The 18,553-nt window shown below is 33.6% G+C and overlaps 1 protein-coding gene across 2 annotated transcripts; it reads left to right on the forward strand.

The window, feature by feature from the left end:
- Window positions 1-731: 731 nt before the first annotated feature.
- LOC142984555 (segmentation protein even-skipped-like) lies at window positions 732-17,188 on the forward strand. Of its 2 annotated transcripts, none has more exons than XM_076132258.1 (4): window positions 732-1,134; window positions 12,856-12,919; window positions 13,207-13,339; window positions 16,812-17,188. In XM_076132258.1, exons 1-4 carry the CDS (start codon window positions 777-779, stop codon window positions 17,136-17,138), a joined length of 882 nt encoding a protein of 293 aa, XP_075988373.1. In that variant the 5' UTR covers window positions 732-776; the 3' UTR covers window positions 17,139-17,188. The 2 variants fall into 2 exon arrangements, with proteins under 2 accessions (XP_075988373.1, XP_075988374.1); XM_076132259.1 differs by lacking the exon at window positions 732-1,134 and adding an exon at window positions 5,679-5,861.
- The last annotated feature ends 1,365 nt before the right edge of the window (window positions 17,189-18,553 follow it).

The following is an 18,553-nucleotide window of genomic DNA, read 5'->3' on the forward strand; positions in this document are numbered from 1 at the left end:
GAACACTTTTAAAGTAATAAACGTTTTTGAGTTTATCCCGACTAGACAGTAGAAAAGGTAACTTCTTGTTTCGGAAAACTCTACTTTTCCTTAAAAAAAGTATCGATTTAAAGAAGCCCATATTAATTTAATAAAGATAATTAAATTCTTCACTACAAGTAGGTACATAGTATTAGGTACATAGGATTGCGTAAAATAAATAAAACAACAGTTAATTTATAATATTGTTTAATCACTATTAACCACGTTAAATGCAACAAAGACATTGAGGAAAAAAAATGTTACTATCAAACATAGTGAAAAGAAAATCTATAATTCGTGATTTCAGCGAAAAATAAAAGTCCCAGCGAATAATATCAGCGCTATACAACCAACAAATAAAACGTATTTATAACAGTAGTTAACACAACGCATCATTGACCACTTATTTATTAATCGGTCGCCATTTTTTGTCGCATTACACCAAATCATAATACGTATTTATTTATCAATATACATTCAACAACCGACCTTAACTATATTCAAATAACGTTGAAAACAACTTACCTAGTCGTCGAAGCTGGCGCGTAGCCAAATAAAGGCAAGGGAATTTGAACTTTAGTGTAAGAAAATAAGATGTAAAATGGAGCGAAATGTATATAATAAAAGCTATGGCCTCCCCCTAGCTAGAGGCGTGGTCCACGAGAGACGAAAGACGCGCCACTGACATCAGTACACAACTGACATTCGGACGTTTCAAATACAAAAATTCTTAAGTGGCCAGTGTTAGTGCAGTGATGGAATCGGAAATAAATAAAATGCAAACGAAAATGCCTTCGAAGAACTTCTCGATTGAATCGATTGTCGGCATCAATGATCGACGATCGCCCGAAATCGATATCGAAAATAGTATTTCCCAAGATTATTCGAATACTAATGAACATTCGGAAGACGAGGAACTGAAAATTAGGGATGGAAAAATGGGTTATTATTTTCAACAGAATCGGGTGCCGAATTTCCCTTTTTTCATGTCTTATGATAAACGGATGGGAGGGTTTCAAGAGCAAGGAGGGCAGCAGGAGGAACTGAAGAGGGCGAGCCCTGGGAGTGTGAGGAGTGAGGTGGACAGCGATGGTGTTGATGATAGACCCCATGGTAAGTTTTAGAAAACTAATTTTTAATTACATTTAATAATGCTGAAAATATTATAAAATCTCTATTGTAATCATTTCAATCCCAATAATATTGTTACCGTAATTGAAAAACTCTAAAACATATAAAATATTACCTATCGCAAAGAAAAATCATTTCACCGACGGAATCGGAAAATCCTTTCCCGTCGCTTTTCACGACTTTTCTCTCGCGTGGAGTCGCGCGGCGATTACAGTTTGTGACTTACTGCTCGATAATGTAGATTTTAATTTAAATTTTATTATGTTGACAATTATTTAATTATATGTCTTTAAATAAATAAGATAGGTAACTGTAATTATTATTAATCAATGACCATATTTTAAGTTATAAAAGCGGCGCATTTGTTGTCTTACTAAAGAGCTTTTATAAATTACAATATTCGATGTTTCAATTCGGAAATCACCTCTCAAAATGGATGATTGAAGCCTCCTGAAACCCCTGATTTTAATTTAATAAGCGTATTTATTGATATACATAAATAATACGCCTTATTCTTATAGGGGTAATTAGAGACCAAAGAACGCCACTTGGTACGATCCTTACAAACTTCCCTTGCTTCATTCACATACATACAGTATATTATTCGGTTAATATTGTTTAAGAAAAACAAACATTTAATTTTGCATTAAGTCTTTCATAATCAGCTTTAAAAGAATAATCACATTAATGACTAAACAACCAAAACAGTTTTTTTTACCATAGAGCGGCGTTTTTTTTTTTCTAAAGGCGTTGTCATTATGCCGCATTATGCCTTTACCTTGAGAGAAAATAAAAATATTATTGTCTAGCGGTATTTTACAAGCTATGTCTGCCGCCCGACGTCGCTTTGATGTTTTACAACCGTACCTAGGTCTAACTGTTTTATTCAAATAACGTGGTATTTTATGGCTAGATGTAATTTTAGCGGAGGTTTTTCTTTGTGTAAAAAATGCGTTTTTGCGTTAATTTAGATAATGTTTTTGTGGTACCGTTAGCTCTCCTATTTTTGGATATTGGCGGCATAACTAAAAGATATTCTTAATCGTTTTATTACTCAACTAAGTACTTTATCCAAATTAAAACTTATTACATAAGAACGAACATAAGAAAATCTGTATTCTGTATGTGATAAAAAATTGCGTATTTTATATCCCGTCGGGCCGCGAAACCGCGAATTTTCCCGTCGCTACACCCTTATCGCGAAAATTGGCGACGCGACGCCGCGCCGGCGCGCCGCACTTTGAAAATAATATGGTGTACAAAATGTAAGAAGCTGAAATCTGAATTTTAAAAAGTATCCTATATGTTAATCTAGGTAATAAACTATATGTGTATCAAATCTCATTTAAATCCGTTTCGGCACTTTGCCGTAAAAGAGTAATTAAATAAACATAAAAAGGTTTATCCATCGTCACAAACTTTACTTAAATATTAGCTGCATTTAATCCCCCCTGAATATAATATTATCAACAATATTAAACAGTCAATTGAGCATTACATTGTTTGCAAAACATGCTATTATAATGAATAAAAAAAGGGACACATTTGGTCTATGTCAAGTCCGTTCTGTCAAGTTTTTTTTATATGGCAACTGTAACTGATATGCTTTTTTATTGGTAGTGTTGTAGTCATTTGTTTTTTTTTATGTTCGAATCGAGAATTGATATGTTTTATGAATAATTTAAATGCTAGGGTGAAACACGATAAAGAATGAACTGATTAGAGAATTAATCGCGCAAGAATCCTAGAAAACATGGTCGTGCATTGAAACATGTTTATAATAGGTAATTTATTTTACATAATTAATGCATTAATAGACATACACGGATCATATCGGTGATGTCTTACAAAAGGTAAAGTGCTACTCGTTACCGGCGGTCCTGAATGATAACATGTATTACATGTATGTGAATGAAGCAAGGGAAGTTTATAAGAATCGTACCAAGTGGCGTTCTCTGGGCTCTGCCTACCCTTATGAAAAGGAGTCGTGATTTTATGTATGTATGAAAAATTGTGTTTTATTTCGATTGAAAATGCACATGTTTTTCAACATAAGCACTTATTAAAGCGTTTATTGGCTGTTTAAACATTGGTTACTGAGTAAATATAAACACTTACATTGTCAAACTAATTGCTAAGATTTCGTGGAATAAGGAGCAGTGTTTTTCCTCGCAGATTTCCAAGTACTTACGATCGTTTTAATGAGAAAATTCAACATGCTTAGTATTTTCCGTCGTCTATCTTATTATTGTGTGATTTATCTGTGATTTGCATTAATAAATTATCATTTGAAAAAAATATGATGTCACAAAATGCTTCGCTTTGATTTTCATTTACATTTTGTTCATTTTCTTGACGAAAATCAAAGGGTCTGAAGTAAGATTTAAGTATTAAAGTAGTATTTAAGTATTATTATATGCGTCAGACATGGCTTGTCTTGGAAAATGTGAAAAATAAAGTAGTATGTAATGATTTTAAAAGGCATTAAGAGTGCAAAGACTCGAACAAATATATTTTAGAGTGATATCATCGAATTCATTATGTTTATATTTCCAGACACATATTGTACAGTATTTAAAGCATTATTACGTTCAGTAGGAAAAACAGTTTACTGGTTCTCTAGTTTCTCTCATTCTTCAGTCAATTTATAGGCAGATATGATAATTAAACTAGGTAAACCACCTTAAGAACCAATAAATCTTTCTTTATACAACAACGCAGTCACAACGTTTTAATTCAAACAAAACGATTTTCCAGTAGCATATAAATGGCTACCGTAAGTCCGCCATTGTTGTCAACTGTCACAGCATGACGTCTGTCAAAATTGCCGCCAAAAATTGTAAAAGTTAGTTCTCATTGTCGTTTGTTGTCACAATATGTATTGTTTTTGCTCAATTATGGAGTGGTATAATGGAGAATTTCTCTTTTATTGCTTTGTAGGTTAGGATCGGTTTAAAGCTTCCACATTTTTGGTGAATACGTAATGATTCTTAGAATTTCTTTGGTTTTGATTCTTTTGTTTTAAATGCCGCAGTTAGGAGAAGTGTAATTTGTTTCACCTTATTGCTGCAGAATTTCGTCTCTATAGTATTGGTCTTTGGTCTACTATGGCCTTTCAATATCCTCCCCAAATCATGATGTGATATGCTAAGCATTGGTTACTTCAAAGAAGGTTATTTAAACGCTTAAAAAATGAAAATCAGTGACTAAAAGACTTGTCTGTTTGTTTGTCATATTATCAAACAAAGCCTTAACTAAACTATACGTTAAGCTAGGAACCGCTATATTCCAGAGAACGACAGAAGCCTTTTTTTTCGCGAGCGGAACAGCTTGTACGTATTAAAGAGACTTAAAATCACGCCGGATACCTTAATCCTCCAGTTAAATATGTTAGAAAAGATAAAATTTGTTGTTCAAGTACCAGATAACCTAAACCGTTGGATAATAATGACAGAAAACATCAACAATATATTATTACAGTTAACATATCTTGATACATTTCTTTATAAATCTGTGCCTCGATTCTCTACTACTATCGACTACCGACAACCGAACTGTCATCGAGAAATTTTGTATGAAAATTTGATCAGCGCCTCTGACGGGTGTCGTAGGAAACATTTTGGCAGTACATTCTAAATGTCAAAATTTCGATAGCTAGCCGGTTGTCGGTAGTCGATAGTGGTAGAGAATCGAGGTACTGTTCTCTACAAAACTAACTGGAAGTAGAAGCAGTGCAATACATCATGAAAGTAAAGCAGATTGTATTAATAACTTGGTGTAATAAGTGTCTATGATGTTCAGTGCAAGCCAGTTATGGCAGATGAAGACATGATTAAATTGTTAAGTTTGTGGTACAATGAGAGGGTTTGTCTTTGTTTTAGTGAGTTGGACGGTGTACACAATAATTGGATTGCTTTGAGAAATGATGTTGGATGTAATGGTTATCTTTGTTTGTATGATTTACTTGTTCAATATAACTAATTATTAAAAAAAATACATTGGATAATTCTGTTAAGAAAATTTAAGAAGTAAGTTTTAGTTGGTAGGAGAAAAGATTTGAATGAAAAATATGAAAAGACATACAAACTAGTTATTGATTTTAACACATTATTAACTGGACTTATTCAATAAGAGTGTCCTAGATCATCAAAATAATAGTAATAAGTATAAACACAAATGATAAAGATTTATCTGTGTCGCGTCTATCTGATTCTCACGGTAAATAAACATTCCAATACAATTTCAGCAATTTCTCCAAAAATAACACAACCAAAATTAAAACAATGCCAAATCAATTACATTCCGCCCACGATATCATACACATAATTGCGTAAAAAACTACACCAAGGCCTCATTGTGCCACCAACTTAACAATACACCCGTGAAATAAGCTCGAAACAAAAGCTCTAGAGGGAAAGAGACAGAAAACGATTATGAAGCCACGCCCACAAGGTGGGGATAAAAACCAAGAACGCTGATTGGTCAACGCATTATAGATTTTTATAGCCGTCCGTTACGTGCAACGAAAACAAACTGACATTTGACAGTTTACCTTTTCGAGGCAAAGGCATCAGTGATGGAGGCTTTTAGGAATTATTCGTTTGACCATAGAGCTATGAAAGAAGGTTTTACTGCTGATTTAATGGCTAAAAGTCATGTGTATAGTGATTTGAGCGTGAATACGCCGCCCTCTTCGCCTAAAAGTAAAGGTATGGCTTTATTATTTTGTTTGTTTAATTAGTTATTATTAATAATATATTAGTAAGGTTGTTGATAGATTATATGTTTAAATATTTATTTATTTACTACTTTAACTGCCAGTGATAAGACTTTAACCTTCGGTGCTTGTTTTATTACCTTAAACTTACATATGTTTAGATTTTTGAGTTTATTGATTTCTCATGAGTAAAAATGTAAGAACATTGTTATACAATAATAATATGCTAATTGTGTATAATGGAGAATGTTAACAAATTTGGATTATTAGCTCTCCATATTCTCTGTTAAAAATAAAAAATACTAGTGAAAGAATTACTTTGATACGTCAATTAGTTTCCGATTTATTAGCAAAACAAGTTGTAACCGCGCGAGTCGGTGTGACGTCATTGTACATTACGCTAAGTCTGGCTCACATAGTCTTTTTGAATAATATTTACTATTATTACACTTTAAATGTAATAAGCAGACGAAAACACAACAAAATACTGCATAAGCTATTACATCTACGGCTGGAGACTTGATATTAAGCGGGACGCGGCTCGCGCGGCATGGTGTAGTATGACGTCACGCTGTTAGCGGGACTCGATATTTTTTGAAACTTTGAATGCTTGTAAAATCAAAACTACTTGGTATTTTTGACTGAAACAAAAACTAGTTTGCATGTACATGTACAGGCTTTACTGAGTCAAAATTTCAAGCGATTTGGCATACCTAGTAACATTCTCCATTGTGTAATTAGTGAGTGCTTCTGACTGGTTCTATCTTTTACAAACCAATGGTAAAGAATATCATTAACATTGAAAAGCCTAATTACTGTATTAATATTATTTAATTGATTTTTTCTATAGTTTTTAAAGAATACAACAAAACTAAGTAAAATGTCATTCTCTTTAGAGCGTTAACTATATTTAACATCGAGTCATATCACAGCTACAAAATAACTACGATTTCCACCTAATAAAATAATATAAATATGAAATTACCGATTTTTTCCAAACTAACACATTACACCAAATAATAAGTTGTTAAATCAATAATTATTATAACAGTAATAAAAATGTGCCTTCGTAATAATCGTCAAAGGTACCGCTAACGGCTCCTTTATTACAAACATACAAATTTTGCCAGGTAATACCAACATAAGAATACTGTCAAAAAATATTCCGTTGAAGGAAAACACACCTTAAGTGTTTGAAATAAGGATAGTTTATCATTTTTGAAAAATATTTTTCAAATTGTCAAAATTAATACATTGAGTTGAACGAAAATACACCTTATTACTTTGACTTAAGGTTGATTATAAAGTTATTGGGGTTTGTGTTTAAGCTCTTGTCAAAATTTTATCGTTTATTGCCTTTTTACAATTAGTATCTTTGTAAAACGCCGACTCTTTTGTTGTATCAAAAACAAAATATTAAATATAATGTGACCCGCCATTTTTGGGTTATTTTTATTAGGTCTATAATGTTATCTATGGTACCGTTAGGTTAGTCTATGGTTTTGCGAGTTATGTGCTAATTGCCCGTTATACCTAATAGTGTAATTTTGATTTTTATTTATCCTATTTAAGACACTAAGCCCCGTTTTAAACATTTCTGAATAAGTGAACTTATCTGGACTAATTATGAGATAAATTAAGAGTTGTCACTACATCTGCTATCATTTTTCATTTATCCAGCAGATAGGCTATTCAACACTTACTTTTTAAACTGAGCTAAGTCGGATCGGGCCGTTAGAGTGCAAAATATACCTCATTCTAACAATTACTTTCCTAAATCGTAAAACCAATGACTTAACATCTCAATAACAATTAATTCACCACAATAAATTAAATAAACACCAATTAACGTCAAATAGAACTCACCGCAGCTGCCATTTTGTAAAAGTTCAATTGTATGAAAGAAAGTGTGGGTGGACTCCCGCCATAATCTGACAGGTCGCCATTTTAATTACAGATTATAAATTGGTGAATTAAAGTTACGAATAGTGTTGCAATTTAGCTTAATAAGGGTAAATTGACTGGATATATTGTAATTGGAGTCAAACTGTTTGAATAGATGTATTGGTCGTAAATATTCATGGTCGGTATCGCGATATTTTATTTACATTTTCTTGTTCATCAGCCATCACACCCATATCTATCTATCGATCTATCGTATGCTTAGTGGTCAACCTAGTGTCAAAGTTGTTCAAGCCGCCCGAGAGACCTTTGACATGGCTTAACGACTGTTATCTTAATTGAGAACAACCGGGATCGACTTTTTACGTGACCTCCTTGACTCTCAGTTCAAATACCACTATGCGGTCACCCATCTATAGAATGACCGCGCCAACATTTGATACTGGTTTGTTACCAGCCAGTATCAAAATCATAAACAATAACATTATTACTCTCCGTCATCGTCGTAATCCTTTGAAACCTTGTCAATTGAGCTTAAACTGATTTTGTTTTTATTGTTGCAACTCCCCTAGGAGATATTTATCTTCATTGGTACAATTTTATTGCTTGTGTGAGGGTGAGTAACAAGGGGATGACACAGTGTAATTGACTGTGTATGGGATAATTGCTTTTGTGAATTCAAATTGTTTTAAGTCTCTGGAGATTTGCGAAGTTTTGCTTTGGTAGTTGATTGATAGTGGTAGCATACGGTTTGTTTTTTATTTTATTTTTCTGGCTGTATATTGTTTATATTTAACATTATTATGTTAGTAATTTGGGGAAAAGAATTTGATACCAAGTCGAAGATTTTCCCGTTGCTGATATATATTTTTCTTCATCTCCTTTTAATAGAAATACATTTTATTGACAAATTTTCTATACGTTGTGTAGATGTATGTTTTTATTATTCTTTGCTATATTGTAGTTTCCTAAATGACATAGGTACCTAAATGTGTAAAAGTCACATCCATAGACTAACAAAATGACCGTTAATATCCTTTTAATTCGAAATCAGTGGAACGATCAACCGATGCGGTGATAGACAATAAACATATTAAAGGGGGCCATTCACGGCAATACAATTACCGGCGCGTGGCATGCACAGGGCGACAGCGATTCTCGATAATCCAATTGTTAATGCCCCGGCTATCGGTTTTCGCCTATTACAGTAGCAATTTGGTGCGCAAATTGAACGGTGTCGCATTTAATTAGCTATTTAGTGTCGGTTTGTGAATGTGCTGCTTTATTTTTGTGTTATTTCATGAGTTAATTTTGTTATTATTGGTAATGTCACTGATTATATCTTAATGGGCGACAAAGATTTATAACTTTGAGCTTTTATTTGAGTCTTTCTAAACTATTAACCTTCTCAAAAATAAAAACAAAACAATCGTTATTCAAAAAAATAAATCATAAACTAAAACAATATATATTCGCTTAGCCTTTGTTCCAAACTATGTTGGAGTCGGCTTCCAGTCTCACCGGATGCAGCTGGATACCAGTGTTTTACATGGAGCGACTGCCTATATGACCTTTACAACCCAGTTACTTGGGTATTAACACGATACCCTTCGGTAAGACTCGTTGTCAGACTTTCAAGCTTCTGACTACTGTTAACGACTGTCAAAGATCTTCGAAAATGACAGCCGGGACCCACAATTTAACGTGCCTTCCGAAACACGGAGGAACTCGATATGTATAAGATGGTCACCCATTCACGGAACAACCTCGGCAAGCGTAGCTTAACCTCAGAGATCGATCCGTGCGGCTGTTATAAACTAAGCCACGAGCTCCTCATAAACTAAAACAATGACTGTTCAATTTTTTTTGTAACACATTGGCAATGATCACAAGCATTCAGCCTCATCTGTCACAAGTGCTAACCACCAAAGAGTTTCAATCATATTAGGTGGTTTTTATTAGTCAAATGATTCGTGTACTGGTTTCGGTGTTAAATGGTGAACCACGATGGGTTTCATAACGTTTTAATAATGTTCGTTGTTGGTTCATTGTTTTATCGAGTCGTCAAGGTTAGGAGTGTAAAGGCGCCGCAGTTTTTGAGGCTAATATAATATACATTTATAACTTTATTGGAAGCAATAGTTGACAATGTGAAAATTACTTAAAAAAAGCATCGCTGAAATCATTTAAATCGTCTTTTCTAAGCCGTGAAGCCGATTAAGACACAGATTGACTGTTGCTTTCTTTACTTCCTCTGTCAAAATTTCGCAATTAATGCAAAAGAATAACTTCAAATTATAAAAACAATATTTGACCCGGGGCTTTCTTAAAAGCTAAAAATCTTTAGATGCTTCCACCAAATCTCTACCCAACAAAATAGAACTGCATAAGTTATACTGAAAAGCCTACCTTTCTTTTCTTAATGTCTTCTTTCATTTCCTTTCAAGTTCTTTAATAATACTTTCTCAAGGATAAATACAAATCTTTTCTTCTTTCAAACTCTTCAAAAACTATCTTTCAAAACCCCCGATCTCACGATCATTACAGTGTGGTCCCCGCCTTAACACGCTACGTGTACACAGTCGTTAGCGCACTGAAACAAAGATGGTGCCGATATAATGTCGAAATATGACCTCATACGAATCAATACTCATCATTTGCTATATACTTTATATAGCTGAAATAATATTTGATTAGTTCGGCTCGTGAAAATATTTTCCGCGGTCTTTATTTGGATGGGCATTGGAGATAATAATCACTTGTTTTTGTGATGACCTGTATCTGGCCAGCATCGTGAGGTTAGGTCCTTTCTCATTAAGGATATGAATTTTCAGAAGCGGGACTTGTATGGGTTAAGTTCCACGATTATAAATAATAAATGATTTTACCAGCTTATGTTAGCAGCATATTTTTCATTAAAATATATTCTTACGGGCAAAATTCGCGTTGACTTTCCGTGATCTCGAAAATTTTCTTTTCTTAGAACAAGATTATCTCCATGTGTATCTTGCCATTGGCGACTTGAACCACAGCAATCTGTGCAACCACTCATCATGTGCCTCTAATTTGTCAGTTATATCCATAGACATAAACAAGGAACTAAATGGAACGTCATTTAAATAGTCACGACAAAAAAAACGCGCATAAAACACTTTCCGTGTCTCCGTCAAGTACGATTGCTTCCTAAATATAGAACGGAAGCTTTTAAAACTTACTTTTTAATTCACAATCGTTTCCTCGTTCTTTTTTCAAAAAGACACACGCCATAAACGCAGCTGGGGACCATAGACTATGTAAAAAGTTTGTACAACAACAAATTATTGAAAGGAAGCCACCGGCTAGACTATTGCAAATTGGTTTTTGAGTGTTCTGTCGCCACCCAGCATGGGAACATGTCAAGTGGTTACGACGCCACGAATGACGATTAAAAAAAATCATGAATCGCTTAGCCCGACGCACTTATGAAAGCAATAAATTTAACTCTAATGCGAAATTATTACCGAATAACGTTTCGTCATATTTTTTTGTTAAATAAACATTTGAAACAGCTACAATGTCATGTGAATTGGCCGCTAACCTAAAAACAGTGTCTCGAAGTCGCTAAACGTCAACGACAAAACGCTAATTCAATTCTGGAACGGAAATAGAAATGAACATCTTAATCACGCGGCCATTAAAACAATACGTGACTTAAAAGCGTTCGATATTCCCTTTTAAAAAACTCATGTCAATAGCGCTCCCGTTTGCCGCGCCTTTTTAAATTTAGAACCACTTCAGCGACTAATCAGATTTGTAAAGTCGGCTTTTTGGTTGGAAGAGTTATTTTTTTCTAAATTGAGCGGCTATAGACAGAGGTGTTCGGCCTCTTTGTAGCTTCTGTTTTTATGAAATAGACAAACTGTCTATGGGAAAATATTTAATTAGACAATAGGTTATTGTGTTTGTTTAGTGTTAATGTTCGTTCTGAAACGTTGGGAGCGCTCAATTAGCACCTGCGGGCTACTGGTTCCCGAACGATGGGCCGATACGTCTATTTTACTGTTTTACGACAAGTCAATTTCGAGAGGAATAATTAGATTTTAAGAACTACTGTATAATGATGTGAATTAGAATGATTGCTTTAGAGATACGTTAATATACTTTCCTTTGAAAATTAAGAGAGAGATAAAGCCCTGTACTGAAAAATTACAGTAAGGTATTTGATGTTTTGTATGATACTACTGTCGACTATCGAGAGACGGCTAACTATCGAGATGTTGTCTACGCCATGGGGTTTAATTTTGGAGTACATTCTAAATGTCAAACCCTCAATACTCAATATACCTCAAAAATCAAACAATGTTTCGCTTTCAATTCAATGTTACAACCTTAAAAATATATATTCTTTTCACAAATGTTAACCTTAAAATTGAACCACGCAAAGACAAAATGTACTCTTAACTCGGTCGGCGGCTGGAACGTCTAGACATAACTGTAATTAAGATAATTGTAAAGCGACCGCCACTGAAGTGCTACTTACAACCCTTTCGTAATACTTGAAGATAAATCATAATCGGTCCTCTGCATCTATTAGAGATTTTAGAGTCACTTGGCCTTTAAGAAGTATTTATACATGTTCTAACTCGCCCTTTGTAACTTTCAGCCCCTATTTTGAGTGTTAAAGCCTTCATTTTGTAATGACGTAATATGACTGCCTCCGTAGCGCAGTGGTTTAGGTCACCACGCCGATACCACTGCATCAGGAGGTCGTGGGTTCGATTCCCACACGGAGCAATTATTTGTGCGATCCACAAATAATTGTTTCGGGTCTGGTTGTGCTTTGTGTCCGTTGTTTGTATGTTTGTAAAAGTCCCCGCGACACAAGAGCAATTCTTAGTGCGGGAGTTGTCTTTTTTAATACAAATAAAAAAAAATACAAAAATCGTGAAAGCTATCAAAATGCATAATTGAATTAAAATCATTTTATCCATTTGTAGCCCAACTTTAGGAATAAACGTTAATGCGATTTAAGTTTGACTAAGTACGGCATTGAACATCGTAATTTTCATTTGCGTTTATTAAAATGTTATTTCTTTTGTCCACAGAATCTCTTAGTCCGCAGTCGGAACAGATGACAAACTCCAACCCAGCTCCTGACCCAAATATCAGGTAAATTTTAATTCATTTATGGCAACAAAATTCCGATTCGCGGCAACTTTAAATCAAAAAGTCCCTATCATAGACAACATTTTTGACAGCATATTTTTTAATCACTAAACTATAACACAATAATGTTACAAACAGCCTATTTGTTCTTAATTCAAATTACAACATTCTAAATAAAAAAGACCGAATCCTTACTCTCTCTCATCGCGAAATAAGATGTATAAGACAGGAATGGCTTACATTTTACTTATTTATTCATAGTTTTAACAAAAATACTTTATTTTTATCAGGAGATACCGCACGGCGTTTACAAGGGAACAGCTCGCGAGGTTAGAGAAGGAATTCATGAAAGAAAACTATGTATCCAGACCGAGACGATGTGAGCTAGCCGCTCAACTACAGTTGCCTGAATCTACAATCAAGGTAAGAATCCGCCATGTTAAAAATATTAACGTAATTTACGTGTTAAAAATGTGTTTTTTTAGTGGGAAGAACGGAAGGATTGATTAAAGGATGGATATTTGGTTGAGATTTAAGATGAAAGTACAAAAAATAGTTTTTTTTTTAATTTTCACCATGATTGGGACTGAAAAATGGTACAATGTAAATGTGTAAATATAGTTGTGATTTGCCAATGACGCTTATTTCGATATTTTAAATAGGTATAGTAAAACCTAAAAAAAACAGCGTATAACAAAAAATATAATAATGAACTAAAGTTTGCAGTGTTTCAAAAAAACTTTTAGTACAAACTTGTAAGTTATCGGAATCGCAATTATTTTTCGTGACTTGTAACAGTTTTCAACATAACAAATTCACAAAAACTGACATTCAATTATACCATACACTTTAGTCTCATTAGTGTCACTTGCAAAACGTCAATTTTCAGCCCGCCCACACGATGTGACACGTACAAAACGGGCGTCATTTCAGCGCCACCCACATTAAATGACCTGGATAAAAACCTCTTTGTACTGTTTTCGTAATAACCAATTGACAGATTTTGACATGTAACAGATCACATGATTAAATATAATATTGCGAAAGGATGTACGACTTTGCACGAGTTAAAGACGGTTTAGTTCATTCATTCGGTCTTCCGGAAAAATCTTTATACGCAGAAGTTTGTATGGACGTTTGTTACGATTTCGCAATAACTACTGAATAGATTTTAATGATATTTAGCACACAGACAGTTTATATACTAGATTAAATTAAATGATCCTTTTCATGCCGGAAAATATCTCCACGCTAACGAAATAGCAAGAAGAAATAAAAATCGAAATATTAGCGCTTCAAGTTGATTCCTAATGTTTTGTAACTAGTGTTCAATACTTAATAGTATGATGTGTCAATTAGACTCTCAATAATTGCTTCCACGTTTTGAGATCGCTAATTTGTGAGTATTACTTTACATATGTATTAGAACTTGCTCGGGCGCTTTAGAAATCGAGTTAACTATTGAAATAGTATTTAACAATCAATTAAGCGGCTAAATACTTCAGTAATTATATAAACCGAAGCTTTGTGAAAACGATTTAATTAAAGGTTTTAAAGATGAAAGGAGTAAAACATTTGTCCGCGTCAACTTATCTGCCAAACGGAATAAACAACGCTCTTTCAAAAAACAAGAAAATTTCATTTACAATTATAAAATTCCACTTAAAAAAACTACACGCCAATTTAAATTTAAATTCTTCAGTTCAGTCATAATGTCAATTATCACTTCCAATAAAAAATAAAGAGAAACCCGTAAAGAAAAAAAAAACATGTGTTTTTTACGACTTTATTCGAGTTTTACATTCACGCTAATTTGTCGATGGTATTAAAAGGAGCCGACCGAGTTATTCGGTAGCTGTGGCCTGCTAATGAACATTAATGCGAAGAACGGAACGTAGGGGCATTATAAAATGACCATTATTAGTACCTGGTCCCGCTGTCGAATAGAAATTTTAGGTGTGATAAAATTCTAAAAATGTGACGTTATTTGGTAACAAATGGTGATGAAATAACGGTTTTTATTAAGTAAAGGGTTCTGACTAAAGGTTTTTGAAGAATTTAGACATTCTGAAAGTCGTTTTTCTTCGGTTTGTTAAATCTAAATATGGTTATGTCAAGCATTTTTTGCGTTACTTCTCACAAACTTTTATATTAACGGTCACATTTCAACGTGATATTAATGATACTTTACAAAAGTTTAGCGTAATTATACGGTCTTAAGAAGTCATGAAACTAATCGTATTTTTAGAAACTAATTTTATTTATTAAAATATAAGATAAAAAGAGCATTTCAAAAGCTGAGCGTTTTAACAACAGCAATCCGCTGTCAACAAAACCTCGGCCATTCCATCATTAGTGAGTGAGTGAATGAAAACACTTCATCGTTGTCTATGGGCATCTGTTTTACGACGCGATAATACCAATTAAAATCTATTAAATTATACCTTTCGGCTACCATTTGATGAGTTATAAAAACCAGTTATTTTTATTTGTATGTTTGTTTTTTGTGATTAATTTTTATTGATACTATAAATGCTGTGAAACGTGTCAATAAATGAATTGAGGTTTTGAGTTTTAGATTAGTTGCGTAATGAAATTAAATATGGCGGCGTCTTAGATGTTAGGCGGCTTGATAAAATTATCTTAGAATAAAATAAGCTTTAATATTTGTTGATAATCATATCTTTAGATTACGAACCGGATACGTTTTAACTCGAAGTTTTTGATAAAAATATTGTAAGCTAAAGCTTGTATATTTTTGTAAAATTTCATTTAACAAAAACGAAATGTTTGCTCTTTATTTTGTTGAAATAAACTCACAAAGTCTGTTCACTTTTAGCCGAGCCGTTAAGCCCCTTGTTTTATTATTTCTGAACAATAAAATGCAATAATCTTCTTGGAAGTCTTAAAGGAAAGTCGTTTCGTGCGAATGTTCGTGGTTCCCGCCAATTAACACGTAGCGAACAAAGATGGCGTCGTTTTGGAGGGAAAGTCTTTGGTATTTACATACATTGTGCGCTGGGGTTGCTATTATGTCGGTCTTAATGATTTTAGAAGCAAATATAACGCTTTGTTGACTGCCTTAAGGAATACTTTAAGATTTCCTCGCTTGTTTTACGTACACAAGTCAAATATTCGTCGGAAAGTCCCAGCAAACAAAATTATCTTGTCTTTTATCGTATTCTCGGTTAAATTTAGGCGATATCCTCTTTCAAATGATTTCAAAATTTGCATATATTACATACACACATCTCTTAATGATTTTAGACGGCCACTAAAGCGTTTATGAGCGCTCGCTTATACGAAAATGTACAATTAATTAGCGACTAAGTGCGAAAATGTTGCGGCACGGTTTTTAGTTTTAAAAGCTAGTTCCTACTGCGAGCTAAGATGTGTTTTTTCGGCTTTTAAAGACGTTGAATAGATTTAAAACTCAGCTTAGTCCGCTCATCTTTCAACGGCACCTCGGAAACTGATATACCGATAATAGTGTTTTATTGCGTTAATTAACAACACAATATAATACGTCTCAGCGATTTCTATTTTATTGACGAATGGCGTCATTGGCAACATAATTCCAATATAATTTTTAACATCTATGCTATTTTTATTGGCAGTTTAGAGGTCGAAATTTTAACTTGATATCCTTAATGATAGCTCATCGTAGTTATTTAATAATTATTCAATATGTTATTTCAAATAGGGCACTTTTCTTATGTCGTAGTTTTGAAATTGCATAGGTTTAGGACATAAACAACCTGTAGTCAAATCATCGCTCAATTCCTCTGTCATCAAACTTTAACACAAAAGAATTAGCGTACTTTCAAGCCGATTTACCTTTCAAAAATACAATTTGACAATCAAAAATACTAACTCTATATTTCTTTATCAACAGGTATGGTTCCAAAACCGAAGAATGAAGGACAAAAGGCAACGCATCGCCGTCGCATGGCCTTACGCGGCCGTGTACAGCGACCCGGCTTTCGCAGCATCCATCCTTCAAGCCGCTGCCTCATCCGTAGGCCTGCCTTACGGCTACCCCTCACCCGCCCTAATACCCCCCTTCCACAACCCCCAGCTCCTTCCCGCAGGGTACCCTTACCCTTACCCTCCGTACCCGCGTTACCCCTACATTCCACCCACCCCCCCTTCCCCCGTGAACGCTGAAGCCACATCGCTGAGGCCAGCGTACTCAAACTTCAATTTAAATGTGGATAAATAATTTTGTTTGTTAAGTAAGAAGACTTCAAATAGGACGACAATATTTAATGATTTTTGTTTGATTATTAAGGCATATTATTCGGAAATAATTCTTCAGTAACAAAATAAAAGAAAAACTGTATAATAGCATTTATTGTCGTGTTAAAATAGACACAGAAATTCGAATATTACAACTAGTCTAATCGTAAAATGTCGGACATTTCTTTTCTTTTGTGAAGATTTTAAAGCGTTTGTTATGTACGTGGCTTATCTAGTATTCAGCATAATTTGGTTAGACTAGATGCCTAGTAGAATTTACATCGAAATGAAAGCCGAAAAAGTCGGCTTAGAAAAAAGCTTTTTCTTCTTTTTTCTGTTGTCTTACGAAATGTTTTCAATACAGTAAAATGTATCCTATTTGAAGTAAAAACTATAAATTGTAAATAATAATGTTAGTTAATTTATTGAATGCTGGTCATGTTTGTCTATGGTGAGTGAATGAAACGAATGTTTTGATTATCTGTTAATTTAAAAAAGACATGTATTGTACAGATTAAATTAAGTTTTTGGTGATTACTCATTCCATTTTTAAATGCTCCAAATTAGTGTTGTCAATTTAGTTTATTTTTAAATAATCGAAATTATTAGAATAATGTTTTGTAAGTTTTTCTTTAATGTCAGTATTAGTCTTTGTATTCTTTATTCAAAATTTGACAGTTGATCAGTGTATAAAACCAAAGTATAATAATGTAGTTAAAATTAGTGCAATACAGAAGAAATATAATGTCATTTTTGCAAGTCAATGTTTCAAGTGATTTTGCCGAAGGTTGACAGATGATATTTAAAAATTGATCCTTATATTTAGGACATAAGATTCAAAATTATTTGCCAATTACAAGGAACATAGGCAATTGATTTCGGATCAATAAGTAATTTGAAATCTATCAACCATCTGACGAAATTCTTGAAATTTTTTGAAGTTTTATACAGATTTGCGACTAATCGCTTAATTTTAGTCGCAGGTCTGTATAAATACGATTATTTTGTAAATGTTGTGTATAAAATAAAACGTTTAATTTAACTAATTGTTAGTGTTCATAGTTTTTAGACGATTTAATGTTTAACTACGTAAAATATTAGAAAGTAAGACATTGTAAAAATTACATTTTAAATAATTATAAACAAAAGAAATAAATAAGAAAGTTATTATATACATTTATTTTTGTTGTTTTATTTGAAACTAGAGGCCGCCCGCGACCTTGTCTGCGTGGAAACCTCTTGTGATCTCGTGCAAATCCCGATCCATCGGGAACTCCAGGATAAAAAGTACCCTATGTGTTATTCTGGACTTTAAGCTACCTACATACAAAATTTCATCGAAGCCGGTTCAGTAGTATTTGCGTGAAAGAGTAACAAACATCCATACATACATACTGA

The sequence above is a fragment of the Anticarsia gemmatalis genome, chromosome 27, assembly GCF_050436995.1.
Source record: "Anticarsia gemmatalis isolate Benzon Research Colony breed Stoneville strain chromosome 27, ilAntGemm2 primary, whole genome shotgun sequence".
NCBI classification, from domain to species: domain Eukaryota; kingdom Metazoa; phylum Arthropoda; class Insecta; order Lepidoptera; family Erebidae; genus Anticarsia; species Anticarsia gemmatalis.